Source organism: Sesamum indicum, linkage group LG10 (assembly GCF_000512975.1).
Source record: "Sesamum indicum cultivar Zhongzhi No. 13 linkage group LG10, S_indicum_v1.0, whole genome shotgun sequence".
NCBI lineage: Eukaryota > Viridiplantae > Streptophyta > Magnoliopsida > Lamiales > Pedaliaceae > Sesamum > Sesamum indicum.
In genome coordinates this window covers 5,436,564-5,464,003 of record NC_026154.1, presented here as the reverse complement: position 1 = coordinate 5,464,003, position 27,440 = coordinate 5,436,564, and the positions used below count along the sequence as shown (strand labels likewise).

The 27,440-nt window shown below is 34.2% G+C and overlaps 1 protein-coding gene and 1 pseudogene across 1 annotated transcript; both read right to left on the bottom strand.

The window, feature by feature from the left end:
• Window positions 5,986-7,665, bottom strand: LOC105172104 (annotated as a pseudogene).
• Window positions 19,900-22,444, bottom strand: LOC105171980 (UDP-glycosyltransferase 86A1-like). The gene is made up of 2 exons (XM_011093283.2): window positions 21,758-22,444; window positions 19,900-20,894 (listed from the first exon to the last, which is right to left on the bottom strand). Exons 1-2 carry the CDS (start codon window positions 22,296-22,298, stop codon window positions 19,981-19,983), a joined length of 1,455 nt encoding a protein of 484 aa, XP_011091585.1. The 5' UTR covers window positions 22,299-22,444; the 3' UTR covers window positions 19,900-19,980.

Genomic DNA, 27,440 nt, shown 5'->3' with positions numbered 1-27,440 from the left:
CAATATATATTTCAAACTTTTATAGTCAATAAGGATCTTAAATTTTTCTCCGTACAAAGAATGTCTCCAGATCTTCAGTGTATGCACAGTCGCGACTAACTCTAAATCATGTGTGGGATGATTTAACTTATGGTTCCTCAATTGGCAGGATGTGTAAGCAATTACCTTTTCGTTTTGCATTAACACATATCCCAAACCCTGTTTAGAAGTATCCATATACACTATATATCCACCGCTACCAGACGACAACACCAAAATTAGAGTAGAGGTCAATTTTTTTTTTCAACTCATCAAAACATTGTTGGCATTGTTCCGTCCACTAAAATTCTACCCCCTTTCTCAACAGTTGGGTCAGAGGACCGGCAATTATAGAGAATCCCTCAACAAACCTCCTATAATGTCCAGCCAACCCTAAGAAACTTTGGACTTCAGTGGCATTCTTTGGCACTCTCCATTTCATAATAGCCTTTACTTTTGAAGGGTCAGGCATAACCCTATTACCAGATATTACATGCCCAAGGAAAACCACCTGAGTTACCCAAAATTCGCATTTGGTTAACTTAACATATAACTCATTCTCTTTCAAAATCTATAACACTATCCTCAGATGTTGCTCATACTCTCTCTATTCTTCGAGTATACCAAGATGTCATCTATAAAAATAATAACAAAGTGATCCAGATATTCCTGAAATGCACGGTTCATTAACGCCATGAATGGCCCTGGTGCATTTGTTAATCCAAAGGGCATCACCAAAAACTTATAATGACCATAAAGAGTACGGAAAGATGTATTCGATATATCATTCTCTGCTATCCTCACCTGGCAATACCCAGACCTCAAATTGATTTTATAAAATGTTGTAGCTCCTTTTAACTGATCTAACAGGTCATCAATTCTTGACAATGGATATTTATTCTTCACTGTTACCCTATTTAATTGGCAGTAATCGACTTATAACCTCAAACTCCCATCTTTCTTCTTCACAAACAACACTTGATACTCCCCACGGCCTGATAAACCTTTTCCCCAACAATTTTTTGATTTGCTTTTTGAGCTCTTGTAATTCCACTAGGGCCATTCTGTACAGCGCAATAGAAATTGGGGCAACTCTTGGGAGAATCTCTATGAAAAAATCCACTTCTCTATGCGGTGGCAAACCTGGTACAAGAAATACTTCAGGAAAGTCTCACTACCGGGATTCCCTCCAATGTGGAATTGACCCTCTCGATATCTACCACATGGGCTAGATACACCTCACAACCTCCTAACATCAATCGTCTTGCCTCTATGACTGATATTACACAAAATGTTACTACCTGACAATCCTCTACAAATATTACTTTCGATCGTTGGAATATTCGATCATCACTTTCTTTTTATAACAGTTAACTATTGCTTTATGTTGTGCTAACCAATCCATCCCCTAAATCACATCAAAATCCTTCAAATCTAGCACTACAAGGTCTACAGGTAAATTTACATCTCCGATTCTCACCAAGATCCCTTTCCTAACACTATTTACTACCACACCCCTCTCACAGGCAAATAAACCATCAAATTATATCCTAACGGGCTATTCTCTCTCTGTATTTTACATGCAAGTTTGGATGAAATATATGAATGTATAGAGCCAGGATCAATCAAAACATAAGCCTCAATGTCAAATAACAATATAGTACTTGATATCACGTCATTCGTACTAGGGCTTCCTCTCTAGTTATGTTATTTATCATTGCATGGGTCTGCCCTTGAGTAACTTGTACTCCAGTCTCCCTCATAATACTACCAATAGTGTGGCCACTATCTCTGTTGTCAGTTCCTCTACCTCTTCCTCTCCCAGCTCCCCTGCCACTACTCTCATTGTTTGCTTTGGCTCTGGGTCTCTCTAGCAACACTTCCAACCACACTTATACTCTGACTAGAACAATTCCTTGCTCCTCTACTTCCACAACGATAATAGGTTTTAGCTATATCATCCCATCTCCAACATGGCCCTTGATGTTGTCTTCTAAAGGTAGAACAACTCAAAGGGAAAACTGGTCCTCGGCCAAAACTCTGTCCAGCTCCCCTTCCCGATCTAGTAAAAGGCGTAGCAAATGAACTGCATTCGAACGAGCCTCTGTTAAAGTCCATGGATCCACCGAACATCTGTCTACTACTTCCTCGAAAAATGGGACCACCGCATGTGAAGTTTCCACTTTTCGCTGAGAATGAGTGGTTGGTTCCCCTCTTGGTCAACCTACCCGATTGCCTTTTTGTATACATTGATTTGCTCTTCTCTTCTTCTTTCTTCTTGTCCTCAATTATTGCTTCTTCCACCCAGACCGTTGATTCACAAGAGTTTTAAAATTTGTAGTTCTAACTGCGATGCGTCTTTTGATTTCCGATCGTAGCCCTTGCTCAAAACGGTAATAATGGTCCTCCTGCGTCGCTATTGCTTCTGGTGCATATTTGGCTAGTGCCACATAACGGAGTTCATATTCTACCACCGTTTGATCATCCCCTTGTACTAAATGTTGAAACTCCGTCCTCTTCCTATCTCAGTACATCTTGGGTCTATATTTATCATCAAACTCTTTCTGAAACTCAGCCCAAGTTATTTCTCTTAGCTCATATACCCTCTTTACAGACCTCCACCAAATCAAGGCATCACCCACGAATAAAGAAGCAACATACTTGAGTCAATTATCTAGAGTGCAATTTACTAAATTCATCACATCTTCGACGTACTTAAATCGATTCTCTCAGCAATCTCGGGATCTAGGGTACCCTGAAATTATGTAGCTCACATTTTTATGATACTTTCATAATTACGATCAATTGTAGGAACTACTGGTGCTGGAACAAGAGTGGATGCACTTGCCTATGCAAGTAATTGTGCTTGTGCTTGTGCTTGGGCCTGAAAGGCCATTCGGAATATCTGTGCATACTCTAGTGGTAATTCTGCTATTAGAGCACTACTGAGAGGAATTAGAGCCTCAGCACCAACACCCCTTGACCTATCTCCACCCCACCTGCACTTGCAGGTGCCACTGAGCCCTTTACAGACGCCGCTGACTTTTCCCTGCTAACTACTAGGTTAGCACGTGTACATTGAGAAGCCATCCTATATTAAACAATTCAATCATTAGGCACATCTCACAATTAACTTATTACCCTAAAAACGTGGACCTACTTTTATACCACCCAATGTAGCACCCCCTACTCACTATGTTTAATTATCACTATTTCATCATTTCCTTAATTAGAACTCATTCTATAAGTAATTTCTTTTCAACCCGTAGAATAAATTCTATTTTATCAATATAATGTATATATATATCACAAAAGATAATAGATACCACCAAAAGTTTATATTTACCCTCACAAGATGTCCTCATATACATAACTTAAAAAGAAAATAGTACCACAATTTTAAACACAAGCCCGATAAAAGACTAGAATATTTAACAACCAAACAACCAAAACTCCGACTTCAGATGTCATGGCTAACCCACCTAATAAGAACAATGACACAGCTCAAAGTCCAATGTGGCTAGTCAGTGTGACCTATTCCCTGAAAAGTATGTGGCAAAGAATAAGCTGCCTACTCAATAAATATAGCTAACCAGTCTATATATATACACACACACACATAGGGTGCAAGTCACGTACAATGCAATCACATCAATTAACAAATATTCATCTTATAGCAACAATAGATGTGAGGAATAATGCATACTCACGACTGTACATCAATCTACAATATAATATCTGACATTATCGCTTATTAACTAAGGTTCTACTTACTCTAATTGGAGTACATTGGCCAATGATTTTGCCGGCCATCATCATCTTATCAACGTCATATCATATATAGCATAGAATATTCATTGTATATGATATCCCCACACTCTCTACTCCAGTGTGTAGCAGTATCAGCACAGGACATTACAACAAGCATGGTATCCCCACACCACCCCAGTATGTAGGTAACAACACAGGATATTCCCCTCTATCTGGAATACCCCGGTACCCTACGCGCCATGGTATCCAGCTTTTTTCATATTACATCATCAATCACATCATCATCAATCACATTATCGTAAACTATTGACTATGTTCCCAATTAGGTAAGCGTCATCTTTTATTTCAATTTATGATCATCATTCTATTCTCTGTAATAATTACTTACTCAGTAATAACTTCTCAATTCGATTTTATGCAACAATCAATTATACGATCACATAATCATACCACTCTCACGTCCATTCATTACAAGCACATATGACATATAGTAGCAATTCCACCGATATTAAGGTAATCCAACAAATAGAAGTAAATATATAAACAACCAATATATAAATTCCACGTATATAAATATAAATTCAAGTTCATGATCACATCTAAGAAATCCCAATATATATAAAATACTACACATATAATTATATATATAAATCCAATTAGCTATACTTACCTTAAATTCTAAAATTGTTAGATTCCACAAAGGACTGCTCAACCCTCTACTTTGCTTCACGTCCTATAATAGAATATTATACATATAATCAATATACATAGAATATTATAAATTTAAATACAATATTATATAATATTTGTATATTTTCCACCAATATTTTAACATTTCACTTATTTTAAAGTCCAAACCCCTGTTCCATTTCTTTTAAATAACTACACTTTCTAAGTTTCTCAGGTATATATTTGATTTATTAACTAACTAATAAGAGTTTATTTAATCAAACCCTTTATATATTTATAACTATTGTTTTTAATAACATCCCTAAATTAGATTATCACTAAAATCTCATTTTTCCTTTTTAATAACATAATATTTCTTGAATATAATTTTCAAAATATTTTTATGAATTTTCTATCAATTTATCGTTGCTATATAATTTAATTAAAAAATAATATATAGAGTTACGTATTTGGTTAATCATAATTCGATGGAATTGTGTAAATTAGCTATAATAATAATTAAATCTAACAAATCTAATAATTTAATTAACCAACTATATCATTTTTATATCAAATGTGATATTTACTTCGATACTAATTTGAGTAGCCAAAATCGTAAAATGTCCGATTAAATAGTATATCGCTCAATATAAACTATATTTAATAAACAGACTAATTATATAACACAAATATATAAATTATATAAATTAAAATCCAAAATCCCGTACTTCTGTTCTTCGCAATGTGTCTGCGTCGGTGTGTGTGTTTGGAATATGATTGTGTGTGCGTTAATTTGGCGTAAAATGTGTGTGTATGTATGTGTTTATTTTAAAATGAGGCGATGGATGGCGTGATGCTGCTCACCCCTCTTCTTTTTTTTATTAGTATTTTATATTATTTTTATTTTATTTTATTTTATTTTATTTTATCTTTTTAGTAATTTATATTCTACCTAATTTCTTAATTATTATAATTTGTCCTCAAGTATTATAATTTCTTTATAATAAAATTTGAGTTCTTAAATAATTACCAGTTAGTCTCAATTATGTGAAAAATTTTACGGACGTCACAATATGATGGCCGAAAATAACAAAAAAAATAAACAAATTATAAGAAATTTTAATAAGAAAAAACAACTTATTAAAATAAAGGCAAAAAATATATTGATTGATGAGATTGATACATATCCAATTTTAGCTATATTTTTGCATTATAAGGTATAAAACTATTCATTACATTTGAATTTTTTTGTTTTCTGAAAGATGGTTGTTTCTTTATTTATATTTGTGTTTTTGTTTGGTTATAAATTTCGTTAAAATTTAAGGTCCAGAACAATAGTAACATTTATTTAAAAGGTAAAGACTATTGCAATGTATTTAAGAGATGAGGAACCATTTAAAAGATAAAGGAGTTAAGTGAAATGAAAAGTAAAAATGAGAGATTAATTAAGAGATTTGACATTATTTGATAGGGTAAATTGCAAAGACTGACCCGTAACTAAGGGGGTAACATTTTAAAGACTACAAGTTAGACCCTAGCAAATATGCATAAAACCTTTGTGTTTTAAAAAGTTTGCAAAATAATCATCAAACTCACTCAATAAACAAAGCAATTACGACCAATCTTAGAAACATGCAATATCTCATAGAGAAGTCCTTTTATCAAGTAAACTTATTGCGGTAATAAGCTGCTTATTGACATCCAAGAAAATTGAACTTCAAAGACTGATGGAATTTTGGTCCAGATCTTTTAGCCTGATGACTGTGTTGTAAGCATTCGAAGATCCTCATCCCGTTCGAAATACGCCATGTCCGACTCATGCAAATAAACCCATGCTTCAATCCCATCGTTGTCTTTGGTGTTCATTAGAATGATAAGATCTCGAAGCGGCACATCGGCCAAGCAAATCCAAAATCAAGTTCATACTCTCCGAATTTAGACCAATCAGTCACCCATATGACCTTGTAATCAGGTCCCGAGGCCTTTTGAGCTGCATCGAAATAACTATCAACCAAAACCCATTTTCCAAACTCTCTGTCTCTCAATATTCTTGCACAGTCTTTGACTCCCTGAACAATGGCCTCCCGCATCTTTAGAACCATGCCAAGATAATTCTGTTGCATTTCATTGCTTTGGTTTGGGTTGAAGTCCAAGTATGATAAGGAAACCCACGTTCCACAAGAATACTTCGGCACAGGCGGAACAGTCCGTTCTCTGACGTTGATTGCCTGCGCAATCAGCGAGGCTCTCGACTTCCCGTGTTTTGCCCTGTCCGCACGCAAAAGAGCCTGGGTTAGTATTGTAGAAACCACTACCACCCTGGATGGCGGGCGTTCGGTTCCAGTTGATTTCCATTCAGTACTTATGCTCTCCCGCAGTTTTGATATGGCATTCTTGTCGAACACAAACCTCCTGCTCACAATACTTTTGTCCCGAGTTCTCGACACCTCAAATTGAAGTGGTGCCATGTTCTCCGACGGGAAGTATATAGAAGGGAGAGTGAAATCCGGACAAATTACCAATCCCCCATCCGTAGAAGCGTTGGCCCAGGCCTTCAGTAATATGCCCAGTGAGCATGAATCGAAAATCCTGTGTGAAGCGCATATGCTGACAGCCAGGCCCCCGCACTGGAACTTGTTGATCTGGACTGCTAGCATTGGGTCGGTCGGCTCGTCAGTTGCACCTATTTCTAGTGGGAGGAGGTGGTTGATCTGCTCGGATTTCACCTCAGCGCCAATGAACTGGTGGAGTGAGCAGTCGACTTCTGCTACTGAGAACTCCGCACCTTCATCGTTGCAGTCAACACAGTGTTTTTCCTTGTTGTATCGTCCCGCCAATGGGTAAAAAAGGGGTAAAACCTGGGACAGTGATTCTTCCAAGGAGATTATATGCTTGCCATTAACAGCATGATCAGATTCAAAATAGAGGATGCGAATCACATGCATTGATGGATTGAGTTCGTCTATTATAGATATCTTGTGGGTGCGGAGGTCTGAGGGAGTTGGCTTGCATGGCTTTATCAGCTTTCGGCTAATGACATCGACCTTCATGATTGTTTCTTGTTTGAAACTCTGTTTTTTCCTGCATTAATTTCAACCATAAGTAGGATAACAAAAACACAGATTGATGTTCGTATTAGTATACAACAAATTGAAAAATTGGATACCCGGAAGAGGAAGGGGCAAGAGACCTGCAATGGAAATTATAGAATGGTAAAAGGAAGATTGCTGCGGCTATTGAGGGTCAGAAGATGATATATAGAGGCATTCTGGGAAGGGCAGGCAAACAATTATTCCTATCATTTCATGAACTAAATTTCATTAAACTCCACTTTTCTTATCTCAATCAGTTTTGTGCAATTCAATCAATGTAAGGGCAAAATGCATAAAATTCCATGTGTATTGAAAAATTTGTAAAAAAAATCATTCTGTTATGAGAATAGGTTAAAAGCTCCTCTATGTTTTGTAATACTCAATAATAAACACCCATTCGTTAGTAATTAACGAAAAATGCATTATACGCGCTCTTTCTGCATGTGGGGATATTTTTTAATTGTTTTTTACTTTTTTCTTAGGCATTTTTTACTAAAATGCCCTTTTTATTTTATTTATTTTTTCATTTTTTATAAAAATAAATATTAAATTAAATTATATCTAAATTTAAACAATTTTATAATTGTTAATTTATTCAATCTAAAATTATTTTTAATTAATTAAAATATATATTTAATTAAAATAATTATTATTACTATTATTCTTAATTAACTAAAATATTTAATATTATAATTATTTAAAATATTCTTAATTAACTAGAATATATTTTAATTAATATAATTAAAATTAATTAAAAAATTAAAAAAAAAAGAAAAACTGAACGATTTTTCCCCCTTTTTTACCAAAAACTTGTTTCTAAGTTTCCGGCGCCGTCCGGACGAGTTTTCGATGGTCAATGGTATCATTTGAATCCTCTCTTCAAGACGAACATTTTCATACCTTCAATTTGAGTTTTCATCGATCGGAGAGACTAAGCTCAAGCCACGACTGCCGAACATGTTTGCCGTTGATTTATCGCCATCCGATCAATTCTCGGTCTCAGACCACTACCATCAAGCTCGTCTCTACAAGACAATTCTAACGAAACCGGCCTCACTCAATTTGATAAAAAATTTACGTAGATAGGATGATTTTAAGAAACTGCACCGCCAGCGACGGAGATGGTGGTAGGGTGGTGAGAGTGGAGTGGGGGTAGGGGGTGGGGTGGGGTAGTTAGTTTTTTTAAATATATAATAATATATTTTTTAAATTTTAAATTATCTATATATAATATAAGTTAAATAATTGTTGAATCTAGAACCTTTATTTTTTTTAAATTCTAACAATTGAGATTAATTGATTACATCTAACGATCAATATTTAATTAAAAAAGATATAACGTTTATTAAAATAAGAAATAATATATATTGTATAAGGGTATAACGGTTATTTTCTAAAAAAGTAACACCGTTAGTTGGATTTAACGTAAAGGGGGCGATTGAGTTGAGTTTTACAAAACACAGGAGGGCTTTTAACCTGCTCTCATAACAGGAGGGTTTTCTGATAGGAACACCGAGGGCGTCCAACATGTAAAAGAAATTCAAGATCCAATGGACAAGATTTAACCATTGGAAGCGGGCCAATGACAAGAGAAAGGTTGAAGAGAATGCAAGAAGTAATTCAAGCCCAATCCAACTTAGACTTTGCTAATGGGATTAAGTCACAATCGGAGTCCCAACATGTGAGCTTAATTTCATTAATTCAAACCCAAGGAAGCCCACAATAGGAGCCCAACTCGTCCAAGTGCAGCCATGTGGTCAAAAGAGACCTTTCAACTACATTCAAAGTGCATTTATACACCAATTTTCGGATTCACATGGTCATGCTTGGGTTTTACTCGTTTTTTACCAAGAATGCTTAGTTTTTAGTTATTTTTGACCAAGTATTGAATGTACGTCTACCAAGGAGTCACTTGGGGATATGAAAGGTTAATTTGGAAGTGTTTTAGGCCTATAAAATGCACATACCAGCGATGCATGCGGGATACAATCGAAATACTCAAGAATTGATCTAAGTTTATAAAATATTGAGTGTTCTCTTATTTTGGAGAGTCATATACTTGTTTTAGCTTTGGTGAAACCTTTGTTTTGTCAATCTAGTCTTTTAGATTAGTGATTCAAATTCACAAAGCCCCCAATTCGTGCTCGACCCAAGTGTGTCGTTGTGTGGATTGGTTTACTCGTGCTCGTGGTTGGTTGAATGTTCTAAGTAGTAGGTCATGTTTGTATAACGTGGTTGGCTATTTACATTCTTCAGGTTACGGACCACTTTATCCATTTGTAGCTTACGCCATAAAGATCGGGCCACCCATGGTCAATACCATATCATTTTCTTTGCAAATCTTTTAAAACACAGAAGAATTTTATGCATTTTGTCCATCAATATAAGTAGCAAATTGTAAACGCCCCTAATAAAAGAATATTTGTTTTTCAAATTTCATTACCGAGAAGATAGCATGTTAATAAAAGTGATCTCAATAATTATTACAAATAAAAAAAAAATGGGTATGGACTCCCAAATCCAATATATATATATATATATATATATATATATCCATTTTATAACAATTATAGAAATTGTAACAATTATAACGATTGTAACAATTAAATAATTAACCCATAAAAAATGCTAATTTTTGTAAGACGGCCTTAACTTATGGGACCAAAAATATTATTTTTTCTTTTTTTACTATTTAATTTAATTTTTTTATTTTTTTTAATCCAACTTCCTACTTCCCATGATCTTTTAGCAGGTTTTTCTTTTTTGTTTTCATGCATCTTTCTCTCATCTATATCTTATATTGTTATTTTTTTTATTTTTTATCATCACTTTCTTATGAATATAATACTAATTTTATTTTGTATATACTTATTAGATAGTAGAAAAATTATAAATAATATTGAAGAATCACGCACACACATAGAGTGTGCCATAAATTACCTATTTTTTATTAACGAAGAGTGATCATATAGTTTTTCATTGTTTGGCAATCAGATAAAAATTAACGATATACACTGTGACGGAACATAAACTCGAAGCGACAAGTTGCAATTCAATTATCATTTCCTTCTCAGTAAGCATATGAGAAATAATTACTTTCTAGTTTTTATGCAATTTAATTGATTTGTAATACAAATATTAATATTCAATTTTACACAATTAGGTGCACTAGACGTATCTTTTAGGTTTATCTTAATAAATTATTTAGGAACTATTTTTTAGATGGAATTATAATATTTGGGACGGCGGTTGTAACTCTTGTCCCACAAAAAGATATAATTTTATTTATTTATTGGTTTGCATTTAAGACGACTATAGCCATCCCAAAGGCAGTCCTAAAAAACTAGTAAAAAAATTGATGGTCGTTGCAAAGCGTAGTTGATTTGTATCTGTCGTAATTTTCTTATTTTAGCTATAGTAATTGATCGTAGTGAAAAATAATATTTTTTTTATTTTTTCATAAATATAATATCAATAACAATATTATGTTTTTTAACTATAATATTTATTACTAAATAAAGAAGTATTTTTTATTGCAAAAAATTAAATAGCAATAAAATTAATTCTTTAAAGTCACAAAGAGAGACTGTGTGTGTGAGAGAGAGTGTGTGAATGAAGATATTTTTATTTTATAACATATTAATTACGGGTAGGTGGTGGAAAGCTATTAATTATTTCCAGTGCCAAAGTTTTTAATAAATAATATCAGCATTGTCAGCCAGTAGTGCAGCATAAGCATTATTTATATGCATGCAACCATGCATGATTTAATACTCTAATATACGTGATACGCATGTTCACTACTAGCTTGGTTGTCACAAAAAGTGATGAATACGTATACTGATATTAATTACTTACCATTTCCAATGATACAGTTCCCTTCTACAAAAGTGATGAATACAGTTCCATTTCCAATGTTCTCGTCTCCATACCATATAATTAATTGCTTTCTGACTCTGATCTATCGTAATATCCAGAAAATATATTTACCATCAAAACTTTATATTTATCCTCATAAGATGTCATCATATACATAACTTCAAAAGAAAATAGTACTATAATTTTAAATACAAACCCAACAAAAGACTAGAATATTTAACAACCAAATAGCCAAAACTCCGACTTTAAATATCACGACTAGTAAACAACTTCCCCAATCAGCGTTGCAGTAGGCAGTAAGAGTAGAGGATACGGATGCAGGGAAAAAAAGACCTAAATCTGGGCAACTGTCAAGAAGAGTAAAACTCAAAGCAATCTTTCATTCTTATTCAAAAATCTCTTAAAAAAAGAAAGATACAGAGTTGCTGTATATATACAGCAGAGGGAGGGTAAAGAGTGGTTACTCATAACCACTTCTTACAACGGCTAGTGAGAAAACGCGAAACAACTTACGGAAGCGTGCAAAAGAGAAAGGCGCTTATAAGAGATTAAGCTAAAAAATGCTCGAAAAGGAGCACTAATAAAAACGCATAAGACATAAGAAAGTGTTAGTGCCAAGGAGTCTGAAAACAGCGACTTCTTCAAGCCTTAGTGGATAAGTGCTTCATCGTCTTCAAGCTGTCAAGCTCCAAGTTCTGCAGCTTAGGAACCAGTACTTTTGTCATCCCCCCTTCAAGCTGGACTTATAGTAAAATTAATTAAGCCCAGCTTGCCAAGCAAAGTATGAAACAACAGACCAGTTAAAACCTTTGTGAATATATCTGCCAATTGATTCTTGGAGCTAACATGAGTAGGTGCAAGAAAGCCAGACTGATAGTAATCTCTAACCAAATGACAGTCGATTTCAAGGTGCTTTGTTCTTTCATGAAACACGGGATTGCTGACAATGTGCAAGGCAGCACGATTATCACAGTAGAAAGGAATAGGACGAGGCACTAGAAATCCCAAGTCTTTGATTAAAGATACAATCCAAAGTAACTCGCAAGTAGTTGATCCAGTTGCTCTATACTCCGCTTCAGCCGTAGACCTTGAAACCGTATTTTGTTTCTTGGTCTTCCAAGATATTAGTCCCTTTCCCAAGAAGACACAGTACCCTGTTAAGGACCTCCTACTGTCCGAACATGATGCCCAATCTGCATCATAGTATGCATAGATATCACAATTAGTATTGGCAGCAAAAAACAGACCTTTGTGTGTTGATCCCTTCAAATAGTGAACTACATGTAGCTGCATCCATATGACTCTTGCATGGAACCTGTAGATATTGACTTAATTGTTGTACGGCATGTGAGATATCTGGTCTGGTGAAGTTCAAATATAGAAGTCTGCCTACTAGTCTTCTTTAAATGGCTGGATTTGACAGGGCTTGATCTGAGGCAGAACTAAGTTTTATTCCAGGTGGTAACGGTGTGTTGGCAGCTCCAGCTTCTGTTAATTTGAGGTCCCTGATGATGTCGGATATGTACTTACTTTGTGTAAGTGTAATCCCTTCACCTCCTCGAGCAATTTCTATCCCAAGAAAATATCTAGCAGGTCCCATATCCTTGATGGTAAACAGTGTGTCAAGATAGTGTTTCACCTCATTAATAAGTGTTGAAGATGTTCCTGCAAGAAGAATATCATCAACATAAACTAATAACACAAGAAAACCTTGAGAAGAAGCTTTAGTAAACAAACAATAATCGTTTTTGGATTGAATGAATCCAAAAGACTTCAGCTTTGAAGTGAACTCCCAGTTCCACTGTCTCGATGCTTGTTTAAGCCCATAAATGGACTTCTGGAGTTTGCATACATGGTCCGTTGGAACTGCATAACCCTTAGGAGGTTCCACGTATAGTTCCTCATCTAAGTTCCCATGAAGGAACATGTTATTAACATCTAGTTGATGTAATTCCCATCCAGCTGCTGCTGCCAATGCAATGAGAACTCTTACTGAAACAACCTTGGCAACCGGTGAAAAGCTTTCAAAATAGTCTATGCCTTCTATTTGATTGTAGCCTTTGGCTAACAATCTAGCTTTATGTCGATCAATAGATCCATCTGATTTGAATTTAATCTTGAAAATCCATCTACAACCAATAGGCTTGCCATGTGGAAGTGGAGTAATATCCCACGTATGATTATCTTCTAGAGCTTTAATCTCTGACTGCATTGCTTCATTCCATTCAGGTTTTGATGCTGCTTCTTCATACGTAAATGGTTCCTAAAAGGGTGAGATAGAAGCCACAAAACTAGCATATGTTGCAGAGATAGAAGATACAATATTGTTGTTATGAGATTCAGAAAAACTGCATATAAAGTCTGACATCCAAGTAGGTCTGGATGTGATCCTATCTGACCTTCTAGGTATAGGAACAGAGACTATATCATCTAGATGTTGATCTTTCTTTTCTTCATTCAAGACATTAGTATCAAAAAGAATATCATCAGTATGTTCACTTAAAGGTAAAGGAACTAAATAATCTGCAGGTTCTACAAGGTCATTTTTGTAAGGAAATTCCTTTTCATAAAAAACCACATCTCTGCTAACCAATGTAAGTTTATTCTCAATATCATAGAGTTTATAGTCCTTTTGTCCATGGGCATATCCAATGAAAATGCATTTTACAGCCCTAGGATCAAATTTGGATTTAAGAGGTTGAGTGTTGGTGGCATAACAAAGACATCCAAAAACTTTCATATTGGAATAAGTAACAGGCCTGTTATACAGTTTTTCATAAGGGGTTTTCCACTTTAAAACAACAGAGGGAAGTCTATTCATAATATAAGTGGCAGTAAGAATGGCTTCAACCCAAAAAATTGAAGGCAAAGAAGCTTGAAACATCAAGGCTCTTGCAATTTGCAAAAAATGTTTATGTTTTCTTTCAACTATCCCATTTTGTTGTGGGGTATAAACACAAGTTTTATGATGTATGATTCCTTCCTGTCTAAAAAAATCTTGGCAAGCTTTATTTAAGAACTCGCTACCATTGTCAATCCTAATAGTTTTAATTCTCTTACTGTATTGAGTGAGAACCATTTTCTAGAAAGTCATAATCAATGATAAGGTGTCTGTTTTGTGCTTCATTAGGAATGTCCATGTACATCTACTATAATCATCTACAATAGTCATCATATAAACACAATTAGAGATGGAAAGCTGATCATAGGGACCCCACAGGTCTATGTAGAGAAGATCAAAAATTTCTACAGTAGTAGTGTTACTAGGAGCAAAGGGTAACCTGTGTTGTTTCGCTAGGGGGCATATATCACATACATCTTTATTGTCACTATGCTCAGTAATCGAAGGTATGTGTGCCATTACATTTTTAGAGGAGTGGCCCAATCTTTTGTGCCACAAACTGAAATCATTATTCACAGAAAAACAGCAAGAATGATCCATGTTCTTTTTAAAGGAATTGATAACATCTTTAGTGAATGATATTGATTCTAAAAAGTATAGCTTTCCTATGGATCTTCCTACTGCAAGTATTGTTTTAATCCTGAGGTCCTGCAAGATACACAAAGTATCAGTGAAAAGAAAAGTTACAGAATCACTAGAACATATTTTACTAACAGATAGTAAGTTATGTTTTAGTCCAGGAACATAAAAAATAGCTGTTATAGTAAGATTTTCAGATAATGCTATATCCCCAACCCCTCTGATTATCTGCTTAGAACCATCTGCTAAATAGATGAAAGATTCAGTGTCTAACCGTGTAAAGGAATGAAACAATTTAGGATCTTTACACATATGATTAGAAGCCCCACTATTCACAATCCATATGCTTTTATCCAAAGAAACATAAGGTGGTTTGGGTAACAGATTACCTGAAAATTGATGAAAGGGACTCTTGATGAGATTATTTTCTGTGATGAGTCTTTGGAACTCATTCTTGATCAATTCTGAAGTATCTTTCTTGTTCAGTGTATATCCATCTCCAATCATAACAGAATTGTCACTGTTCATCATGTTGAAAGCTTGATTGATACCACCCATTCTTCTTCTTGTCAACAAGGGTCTTGCACCAATCCGGATATCCATATATCTCAAAGCATGTGCTTTTGAGATGCCCGGTCTTGCCACATTCTTGGCAAATCATATTTTGTTTCTCTATTATTGTCTTCTTTCTTTGGGCATTTCTTGGATTAAAACCAGCAGTTCTTTTGATATCTCTCACTTGCATTGCTATGCTTTGAACTGAATCAGTATTATCAACATTTTTCCTTTGCTTTTCAACTCTTAACACCATTGAATAAGCCTTACTGACAGTAGGTAATGGTTCCATAATCAAGATCTGGTTTCTAATGTAATCAAAACTTTCGTGTAATCCAGTCAGAAATTGCATGAGTTGAGTAGTGAAATTAAAATCTGCACAAGCCTTTGATGCCTTACATTCACATTGTGGCAGCGGATTAAGGCATATAAGTTCATCCCACAATCTTTTTAACTTGGCATAATAATCTGTAACTGAAGAATTACCTTGAGTTACAGAACCTATCTCTCTTTGTACATGATATATCATAGGCCCATTACTTTCTCCAAAATGCTTTTCCAATTTTACCCAAAGTTCTCTAGCAGAGTTAGTAAAAACGAAATTTTTGCAATACTTTTGGAGACAGAACTCAGAATCCATGAGGTAACAAGGCAATCATTTCTTACCCATTGTTTGTAATCATCTGAATTCTTTTGCGGTTTCTTGCTTTCTCCGTCAATATATTCAATCTTCATCTTGGCCCCTAGCAATTCTCATAGCTTTACTTCAGGAAAGATAATTCTTTCCATTCAAAACTGACGAGACCAGTGATGCACCAGTATTTTCTGATATATGCATCCTGATAAGCTCTGCTTCATCAAAACTTTTCTTGATATTGCTCATTTCGATTTCTTGTACAGATGTGTAGTGATATTACACTCCAAATTTATCAAGAATTTGTGAAGAACTAAATGAAAGAAAAACAAGAACCATCCACTAATGGCTCTGGTACCACGTCAAGAAGAGTAAAACTCAAAGCAATCTTTCATTCTTATTCAAAAATCTCTTTAAAAAAAAAAGATATAGAGCTGCTGTATATATACAGCAGAGGGAGGGTAAAGAGTGGTTACTCATAACCACTTCTTACAACAGCTAGTGAGAAAACGTGAAACAACTAACGGAAGCGTGCAAAAGAGAAAGGCGCTTATAAGAGGCTAAGCTAAAAAATGCTGGAAAAGGAGCACTAATAAAAACGCATAAGACATAAGAAAGTGTTAGTGCCAAGGAGTCTGAAAACAGCAACTTCTTCAAGCCTTAGTGGATAAGTGCTTTATCCTCTTCAAGCTGTCAAGCTCCAAGTTCTGCAGCTTAGGAACTAGTACTTTTGTCAGCAACCAGCCAAATAGGGCACGAGTTGGAGCTCAACATCCAAGTGTGCTTGGCAAGGTTCATGAAGGAACATGGCTTAGTTGTTGCACTCCATAAGATATATCCGAGAGAGTGAAGTCCAAGTAAAGTAAGCGACCTACCAATTTGCGGTAAGGTGCAGGATCGTTCAATTTTGGAGAGGACTAAGAGCAGAGTTTCAAGCCTAGCGGAAGTGGAGTAGGTGCTGGTTTGACTGATCGAAGCCTGTGTCTGCCAGAAGATCACGGACATACTTATGTTGAGTGATCCAGGTTCCAGCCGGGGAGCGAGCAATCTCTAAGCCAAGGAAGTACTTGGCGTACCCCAAATCCTTAATGCTAAAGACATCATCCAAAAATTTCTTGACTTCAGCAATCAGTAACTTTGATGGTCCTGTGATGAGCAAATCATCTACATAAACGAGCACAATAACAAGAGAACTGTTAGAACCTTTAACAAACAAACAATAATCATTCAAGGACTGAATGAAACCAAATTGAACAAGCTTGGCAGTGAGTTCCTGATTCCACTGACGAGACGCTTGTTTCAAACCGTATAAGGAGCGCTTTAACTTGAAAACTTTGCCAGGCGGAACATCATAACCGGCTGGGCCTCCATAAAAATGTCCTTATTGAGGAAGTCGTGAAGAAATGCGTTATTAATGTCACATTGATGTATAGCCCATTTGAAAGCAGTAGACACAGCCAGAAATACTCTTACTATAACCATTTTAGCAACAGGAGAAAAACGATCCAAATAGTTGACTCCTTCCACTTGGTCATACCCTTTTGCAACTAGCCTCGCCTTGTAGCGCTCTATACTCCCATCAGGATTAAGTTTGATTTTGTAAACCCATTTAGAACCGATTGGTTTCTTACCAAGTGGTAAATCGGTAAGCTCCCATCTATGGTTAGATTCCAAAGCATGAAGCTCATTCTTCATCGCCTACCTCCATTCCTCATGATCTTTAGCTTGACTATAACAACTTGGCTCTCGAATTGTAGACAAAACAACTAGAAAAGCACAGTGAGAGGGAGTAAAGCTATAAGGAGGAAGATATGAAGTATGACAAACGAAATCTCGAAGCCAAGAAGGCGGCTGTATGGTCCTTTGAGAGCGTCTAAGTTGAGTGAGAGGAATAGCTGGAGATGAAGACTCATGTGAGATGATGTTAGAAGGAGGAGGATCAACGTTGATGGAAGAAATGTCAGTAGAAACAGTGGTGGTTGAGGACTGGAAATCAATTGAGGAGGGAACTTCGGAGTCAAGGGATGGTAAAGGCAGGCACTATTCTGTTTCTGTACCTTCAGTAGACTTAAAAGGAAATACAGATTTATGGAAATAAACGTCCCTTGAAACAAGTACTTTATTGTTATGAGTATCAAACACTTTATACCCTTTTTGATTACGCATGTATCCTAGAAACACACACTCAAATGCACGGTGATCAAATTTGGATTTTCCAGGATAAAAATTTGAAACAAAACAAAGGCATCCAAAGAATTTAAGAGCATCATAATTGGGGGGTTTTTTATATAAGCTTTGAAATGAGATTTCTAGTTAACAGTGGGAGTAGGAAGCTTGTTTATGATGTGAGTGGCTGTTAAAATATAATTCCTCCAAAATCGACTAGGAAGGTGAGACTGAAACATCAATGCCCAAGCCACTTGTAAAAGGTGTCTATGCTTACATTCAACTACCCCGTTTTGCTAGGGCGTATAAGTACAAGATCGTTGCTGAGAAACACTGGCATTCTGGAAGAAATGAAGGCACCTAGAGCTCAAAAATTCGGACCCATTATCGGTCCTAATGGTTTGCAGCCAAATTGGGTAAGTATTTGTGCAAAGAAAACAGTCAAAGTATGCAGAGTTTGAGATTTGTGATTTAACAGATAAGTCCAGGTAGCTCGAGAGAAATCGTCCACAATCGTCAGCATATAATGAGCTCCTGACAATGTGGCCTGTTTATAAAGTCCCCAAATATCGATGTGTATGAGTTCAAAGCAACGAATTACTGATACTAAATGGAAGACGAGTTTGTTTAGCCAAAGGACATATGCTACAAATATGATCTTTATTTGGTGCAGGAATATGTAAGGAATCTATGTGTTTCATTACATCAGTAACAATGTCCTAGCCTTTGGTGCCATGGAGAAAAGTCATCAATAGATGAGGAAAGTAAGGCATGAGAATCAGAATAGACAGAAGCGGCAATAAATGATTTGTTGCCCAAGCGATAAAGGTGCCTATGTTGCTTGCCTAAAACCAAAACGCGATTATTTTTCAGGTCCTGCAGTACACAAAAGGAACCATGAAATGAGAACTTGACATGATGAGAGTTGCTGAAATACAGAAAGTAGGTTGTGGGCAAAATGAGGAACAAATAACACATTAGTAAGCGTGAGGTTAGCACAAAGCCAGATCACATAACAAGTGTGATACACTTACTTTCTAATTGGTTTGGTTTGACAAAATTTGATTCAGACAAGAATTTTTCAATTAGTTTTATGGTCATGCCAAATTGCTATATCCCATTATATATATATATAAAATATATGTTTCTAGATATATATATATATATCTTATTATATAAGTATCTATACATATTATAAATATAAGTTTAATTATTATTTAATTAAATCAGGGGTGGGGGTAAATGTTTTATTTTTTAGAATGGTAAATTGCTCGTTTCCGTAAACGAAAACTCGTGATTTTTTATTTTATTGCTGTTTTATTAAATTTAGTTTTGACCAAAACTCGTGCTTTTTTGTTATTTAAGAACTATATTAGAAACCAATCCCTTGCTCACTACTGTCTACAAAGTGATGGTTCGATAAATCATTTTGGTGGATTAAAACATATCCATAATGTACAAACAAGTAGATTGCTCTATAGTTTGTGATTCAATTGAACTCATGTTTATAACTGAGGTTGATTCCCAAAGTCTTCAATTACGTCAGTTTTGTACCTAATTCCTTTTTATGTGTCTGTATAATAAGTAAATGAATGCACATATTTACATATAAAAACTAAAATTTTATCATGAAATGTCCAAAAAGGAACTGAACCGCATACTATTATTGAAAGTCCAGAATTCAGGCAACTCGCAAGCAAATTGAAGGACTAAAATCATGAGCTTCTCGTACAAAATTTAGCCTTCAAATCCACTACAAACCGATCAAAGTTTGTGCATGATGAGCCCTCAGCATCCATGGAATCGTGCAATTTCTTGCTGACTTTCTGGATCTTTTGCTTCATTTGGACAGAATTTTCACCCTTCATCAAGATATCAATTTGATTAGCAACTTCCTCCCTCCGAACTTGTTCTCCCTCACAAAGGTCGACTCCAATCTTCCAATCATCAACCACTAACTTCCTGTTTGTAGGTTGGTCGACAAGAAATGGATAACAAATCATCGGTACACCATACCATATACTTTCTAATATCGAGTTCCAACCACAATGCGTCAAGAACCCACCCGTTGCCGGGCTGGAAAGGACCATATTCTGATTGCACCATGGAACAATCAGCCCTTTATTTTTTATAACATCCTTAAAACCCTCCGGCAAAACATCACTTTCCTGCCCTCCAATAATATCAGGCCGGAGCACCCAAACAAAATATACTTCACTTATGAGAAGCCCATGAGCTAACTCTCCGATCTCCTCTTTGTTACTCTCTGCAATGCTGCCAAACGAAACGTACAAAACCGAGCCAGAAGGCTTAGAATTGAGCCACTGGGTGCAGTCAGACTCGGACCAAAGGCTCTTGGCTATGCTTGTTTTGGTGAGATCAGTGTAGAAGTTAATTGGACCGATAGCATAAGTTGGATGCTTCTGATTCAGGGCTGAAAGAGTTTCCAATTCTAACTCCTCCACTGTGTTACATAAGATAAAGTCTGCTTTTTTCACCTGCTCAAATCCCTTCTCAACAATCTTAATCAACATTGGTATAGCTTCTGGATCTTGGAGATACGTCATCAAGTCCCTAGTGCTAATGGATTGGATGCCCGGAATATAGTTTATGTAATTTTCAGCATTTCCTGAGTTTTGTATAAAACAAAACGCAGTTGTTAGACAAATGAGGAAATTAACCTCCATCTATCTTGTAAACATTAACCTTCTGAAACTAAAGATGGAATATACTTATGGGAAAATTACACGCTCTTTTCCTGAAATTTGGTGTAATTATACGTAAACTTTCTGTTATTTAAAAAATTATATTTGATATCCTGGAAGTTTGCTTCCATTTAACAAATAAGTCTCTCTCTTAATCAAAATTCACAAAATTTACTGATATTAATAAAAAATTAAAAAGAATTTATATTTACCTCATATTAACTTATTAATGACCTTATTAATGACTTATAACATGTCAAATCAATTTTTTTGTAACTAAATTACCCTAATACGTTTTCTTGACTTGATGCATGTGAGAAGGTATATCTTTATGGTTAAAGAGTAGTTTAGTCTAAAAAAAATTATTTGATCTGCAATAAATCAATTTTAAATTAATCAAGGGTAAATATTAATTTTTCTCAATTTTTTTGTTAATATCAACAAAAATTCGTTGAATTTTGACAAATGGGGGACTTATATTAGACGGAAGCAAATCTTAGGAGTGCTAGATATAATTTTCAACATCCAGAAAGTTTATGTATAATTATATCAAATCTTAAGAGAAAAAAGTGTAATTATCCCTATATTTTATTGAATATTACGATTTAAATGATTATTTTGCCTCCAATACCTTTATGTAAATTTATCGGACAAAGAACGAGTTGGTTCATGCACCAGAGAGTTGCTAAAGATGCTGAATGCATTAATAGTACAAGTAAATGATGCTACGCGAGCTTTTTTACCCAAAAGAGAGAAAAAACAAAAGAAGAAAAGGAAAAAAATTTACCATGTTGTGTTTTGTCTGAGAAGCCGTTTTGTCTGAGAAGCTCCAAGTGATAGTTCAGTGAGAACACGATAGCAGGTTCTGTCCAGAAGGAGACATTCACCATGTTGTGTTTCTTGGCTATGGTTGCTGGCCATGTGTAGAAAGTATCAGCAACCAGGAGAAAAGGAGGCGTCTCTGGCAATACATCAGCTTCCATTGTCTTCACCACAATTTCATCAACACGATCAGGAAAATCCCGAAACATAGACTCCCAATACTCGTTGAAGTTGAGATCCCTGTCGAAGTCCAGGGGAAACCCGTCGGAGATGGTCGTGTAACGTATGTCGAGGTCAGATTTCCGTGCCTCGGCAAATAAATCGAAACTAGCAGCAGGCAGATTCTGGGCTTTGCACATGAACTGATGAATGAACTCAGTTTGGACAAAAGTGATTGTGAAGCCTCTTGAAGCAAGTCTGATTGCCAGATTGATCATGGGAGTAACGTGCCCTTGATAAGGGTAGGGGATCACAATTGCGTGCGGCTTTGGATGTTCCATTTGCATCTGGGAGAAGTTTGATTATGCGTAGATTATCTACCACTCGAACTCAAGAACATTGTCCACAATTTCGAGTCGAATATTTTCTTCTTTTCTTCCCTTTTGTTGGTGACAGCCTTGACTTGGCTGTCAAGCCCTAACATGACAAGGTTGTATAAAAAATTGCGTGTGTCATTGTTTCTATTTATTTATTTCTTCTTTTGATTTTTTTATTTTTATAGATATTATATATTATTATTATTATATATTATAATTATTTAATTATAAATTTAAATATGTTAAAACTTTATCAAATAAAAAAATTATAATTAAGTATTATAAATATTACACTAAATATATATTATCTATAATTTCGATATAAATAGTGATATATAAAATTATACATCATTATAATAACGATAATTAAATTATAGTAACTTGCATAAAGTGAGATAAAACTCAATATTTCTTCTCTTAAGAAGCAATGTTTCATGATTCTGTCTTCCTAAAACTTGTTTTGAACCATATCAAGGCCACATCTCTATGCATACACTTGAAAATGATAAAGGCAGTAGGATAAAATCCATTTTGGCTTAAAAGACCACCTACATGCAATTCCCCTTAGTAAACCCATTTGAGCATTATAAGCCTTAATTCCTTGTCCTGAAATCTCAATTATAAACAAACTCTATTGTCTTTTTATTACCCTTTTCTTGCCCTTCCAAGGACTAGTAGAGCATCAAGAAAACAAAGATGTATTCTAAGTATGAGTTTTGACATTAAATGTGGGGATATCTAAATTATTTATTATACTTGTGCCAAGAAGGTTTATGAGCTAACATGTCGTGTGAAGATCCTGTTCCATGCCTTAATGCAAAATAGAAAAAGAAAGAGAGAAAAATATGGTAAAAAGAAAAGAAATGCAAAAATGCCTTCGAAAAAAAAAACAAACAAAAAAAAATTGAGGAAGGCAAAGAAAAAGAAAAAAAAAAGAAATATTCTATCTTCAAAAGAAAGACATAGCTCAAGCCGAGGATAGTGGGACATGGAATTAGAGCATGAGATAAATCAATTTTGAGAAGTTTGGATTCTTACATCTATTAATTGGTGCTCTAATTTAGTTCTTTATATTTTCACCTCATTTTTTCTAATTCTTCCTACCACTAAACCAAAGCCCATTACAATCAAAATATAAGACCTCTTGATTCAAGTGTGTGCATATTTATAAGTGATGGAGATTTTGGTATATAATCAAGCCTATGGTGAACCATTTTTATAGCAAGCATTTTAGCGAAACACTCAATCAAAAATACTTGAGAGATTGGGAGATATGAAAGCACAGTCACTTGTTTTTCATGCTTAATTTTTCATAAAAATCATATTGTGAAAATTTATTTGAATCTCATTTAGTTGTCTTTTATAACGTGGTGTATAATTCTCTGAACACTTAACTAGATTTTTGCTCTGGTACTTTCGTATGCGATCCATGAAGTTTGGAATGAAATTCTTGAATATTTTTTATCTTTATTTCTTTGCGTCGAGGACGAGCAAAAGGTTAAGTGGGGTGATATTTGATAGGATCGCATTCTGTGCTTATTTCATGTGATATTTTGACCTCTTTTGTGACCAAAATGCTCCTAATTAAATATTATTTTGCAGTATTTGTCTACTAAAATAAAATGGAATGAAAAATGAAGAAAAGAACTAAAACTGAAATTTGGATAGATTTGAAGAAAATGCTAGGCGGGGCCACACCAACTGGCATATTTTTGTCTAAAAAAAGAAAGACTCAAGCTCGATTTTTGGCAAGAAATTGGAGCTGCTTGTTTGATGAGGAGTTTAATTAGGATAATAATTTTATTTCCATTAGTATTTTAGTTCAATTAGAAATCTACCTTTTCAATCCTAGTAGAATTAGATACCTAGTTAGTATATATATGTGATGTAATTCATTTTAGAAGATACTTTTGATTCTTGGGAATTTTAGACCTCGGATTTTCGTCTCTCTTTTTTCTGCGTTTAATGATACTTTCTCACTTTGCTATTCATGTGTTCTTTCCTGAGCATATCCAGCTAAATTCTCTCATTCCGGTTGAAAACTTGATAAATGTTTAATTCTTATGTCTCGTGAGATCTAATTTATGCTTTCTACTCTCATTCACATTGATATTTATATTATTCTCTATATTTTATTATAAATAGTCTGATTTATGAGTGATAGGGCATGTTATTCATTATTAAGAGTATTTGCCTAACCAATTGATTTTGCAAATCCGTAATTGTTTGTTTAATTCAATAATTAGTGGTAACACAACATAATTAACTATGTAGAGGTTTTCGATTATGTTGTGGGTATTGCACAATCTAACTTAAATAAATTCTCGTAGGAATTTATTGGTCAGAATTAATCCTTCTAATTCTTAATGCTATCGCTAAATTAAATCTTGAGAACGTTTTCAAGATTGTTTACTGATTAGGGATCTAGTCAACAGACGTTCCTTGACTATCCACAAGGTAACGAAAGGTGAGGCTGTTAGGTCGTATCGATAGCCATAACCAATTTATCTATTGTGAATGATTGTTATCTTTGCGTCTATGACTGACCGTGGAATTAAGCATGATCCTGTCTTTAATTGGAATACTCTTCTCATATTTACTTCTTTTTAAAATACTCTTTTCTTCTAATTAATTTTAGATATAGATATTTAATCAGAACACCCCTTATTTCTATTTTATTTCTACTCTTGAAGAAATTAATTTAAAACCAATTCCTGTGGATTCGACTCTATTCATCACTTTCACAAGTTTTTTTCGTAGGATAATATTTTTGGTGGATTCAACACCCATCAAAAATATTTTTTTTAAAAAAAAAATATTGTGTCGTGGTTCCAAAAGGTATGCGCTGCATACATGATTAATGCTGCATCAATGGTGAATGACTCTTATGATTTAATGGTTTACAGAAATAGTATTCTAAATCATTGAACCTATACATTTCGAAAATTATTGAAATGTCCCGAAATTTGAGTTGGTTTACGACACTACTATTCGTATCTCTACATGTTCTGGTCGAAACCAAACATTACGTATTCACAACGAGATGGATTGATCGCAAACACGTAAAAGGCAATACACACAATAAAGAGATTCTTCTACACAATCAAATGTGTCGGTGCTGAGTTGTCAACAATAATTGTATAGTTCATTGTATTTTTCTAGAATTGTATAAAAAATATATACTATTACATTTGTATAGTTCAATCTATTGTTAAAATTAATTCAATTTTAATATTATGATTTTTTAGATTTTAATATGTTGTTAAAAATTAATTGAATATAATTAATTTATTAAAAAAAATTAAATAAAAAATAAAAATAAAAATAAAAAAGTTGCCTGACGTGGATCAAATCCACGACACCAAGTCTTGGATCCGATCCATGAAATAGCATTTTAAAAAAAAAAAAAAAGAAAAATTTAGGTCTAGTAGTGATCACATCCGCGACTCGACATATTTTTATTATACCTTTCAAATAAATTATATTTATATAATTTTTTAATAATAATTAAATAATTGACCCATAAAAAATGCTAATTTTTGTGAGACGACCTTAATTTATGAGATCAAAAATATTATTTTTCTTTTTTTGTTATTTAATTTAATTTTCTTATTTATTTTTGTCCAACTTCCTACTTCCCATGATCTTTTAGTAGGTTTTTCTTTATTGTTTTCATGCATCTTTTTCTCATCTCTATCTTTTTCTTTTTATTTTTATCATCACTTTCTTATGAATATAATACTAATTTTATTTTGTATATATTTATAAGATAGTAAAAAAGTTATAAATAATATTGAAAAATCAAGCACACACACAGAGAGTGCCATAAATTACCTATCTTTTATTAACGAAGAGCGATCGTATATTTTTTCATTATTTGGCAGTCAGATAAAAATTAACGATATATACTGTGACGGAACATGAACTCGAAGCGACAAGTTGCGATTCAATTATCATTTCCTTCTCAGTAAGCATATGAGAAATAATTACTTTCTAGTTTTTATGCAATTTAATTGATTTGTAATACTAATATTAATATTCAATTTTACACAATTAGGTTCACTCGATGTATCTTTTAAGTTTATCTTAATAAATTATTTAGGAACTATTTTTTAGATGGTATTATAATATTTGGGACGGCGGTTGTAACTCTTGTCCCACAAAAAGATATAATTTTATTTATTTATTAGTTTGGCATTTAAGACGACTATAGCCATCCCAAAGGCAGTCCTAAAAAACTAGTATAAAAATTGATGGTTGTTGCAAAGCGTAGTTGATTTGTATCTACCGTAATTTTCTTATTTTAGCTATAGTAATTAATCATAGTGAAAAATTATCCTTTTTGTATTTTTTCATAAATATAATATCAATAACAACATTATGTTTTTTAACTATAATATTTATTACTAAATAAAGAAGTATTTTTTATTGCAAAAAATTAAATAGCAATAAAATTAATTCTTTTAAGTCGCAAAGAGAGAGCGTGTGTGTGTGAGAGAGAGAGAGTGCGAATGAAGATATTTTTATTTTATAACATATTAATTTTATAAACTTATAAAATGTTTTGCAAAAATTATAAATCGTGCAAGCTCTTTATCTTAATCCATGTGGAACACTTCATCATTAATTATATTATTTAAGCATCTGGAAACTGACGGGTAAAATCTTGTTTTGGTATCATTAAAAAATGTCAATTTTGTTTTTGGTACTATAAATTTTGCAAGTTCGGGTTTTGGTACCATTAAATCAAAAAATAAGCGTTTTTGGTACCAACTTAACAACAGAGCCGATGTGCCGTGCACATGGACCTTAACGGCCGTTAACCCCACAATTTTGGTGGGAAAAGTCACGTGAGTTTGAGAAAAAGGGGGGAAAATTGGTCTTCCAATATTCCATAATTTTTTGGTACCATTAGACCTAAAAATAAGCCTTTTTGGTCCCATAGAGTCATGTGCGGTGCAAAATAAGTAATACAACACCTTCCAAAATAAAAAATAGAATCCATAAACATGAAGCAAAATATATTGGTTACAAATACACGATTTGAGCTCATTGAAACCTGATTTGACAAAAATTTGACAAAACCCACTTGACTAAATATATGCATTGTAA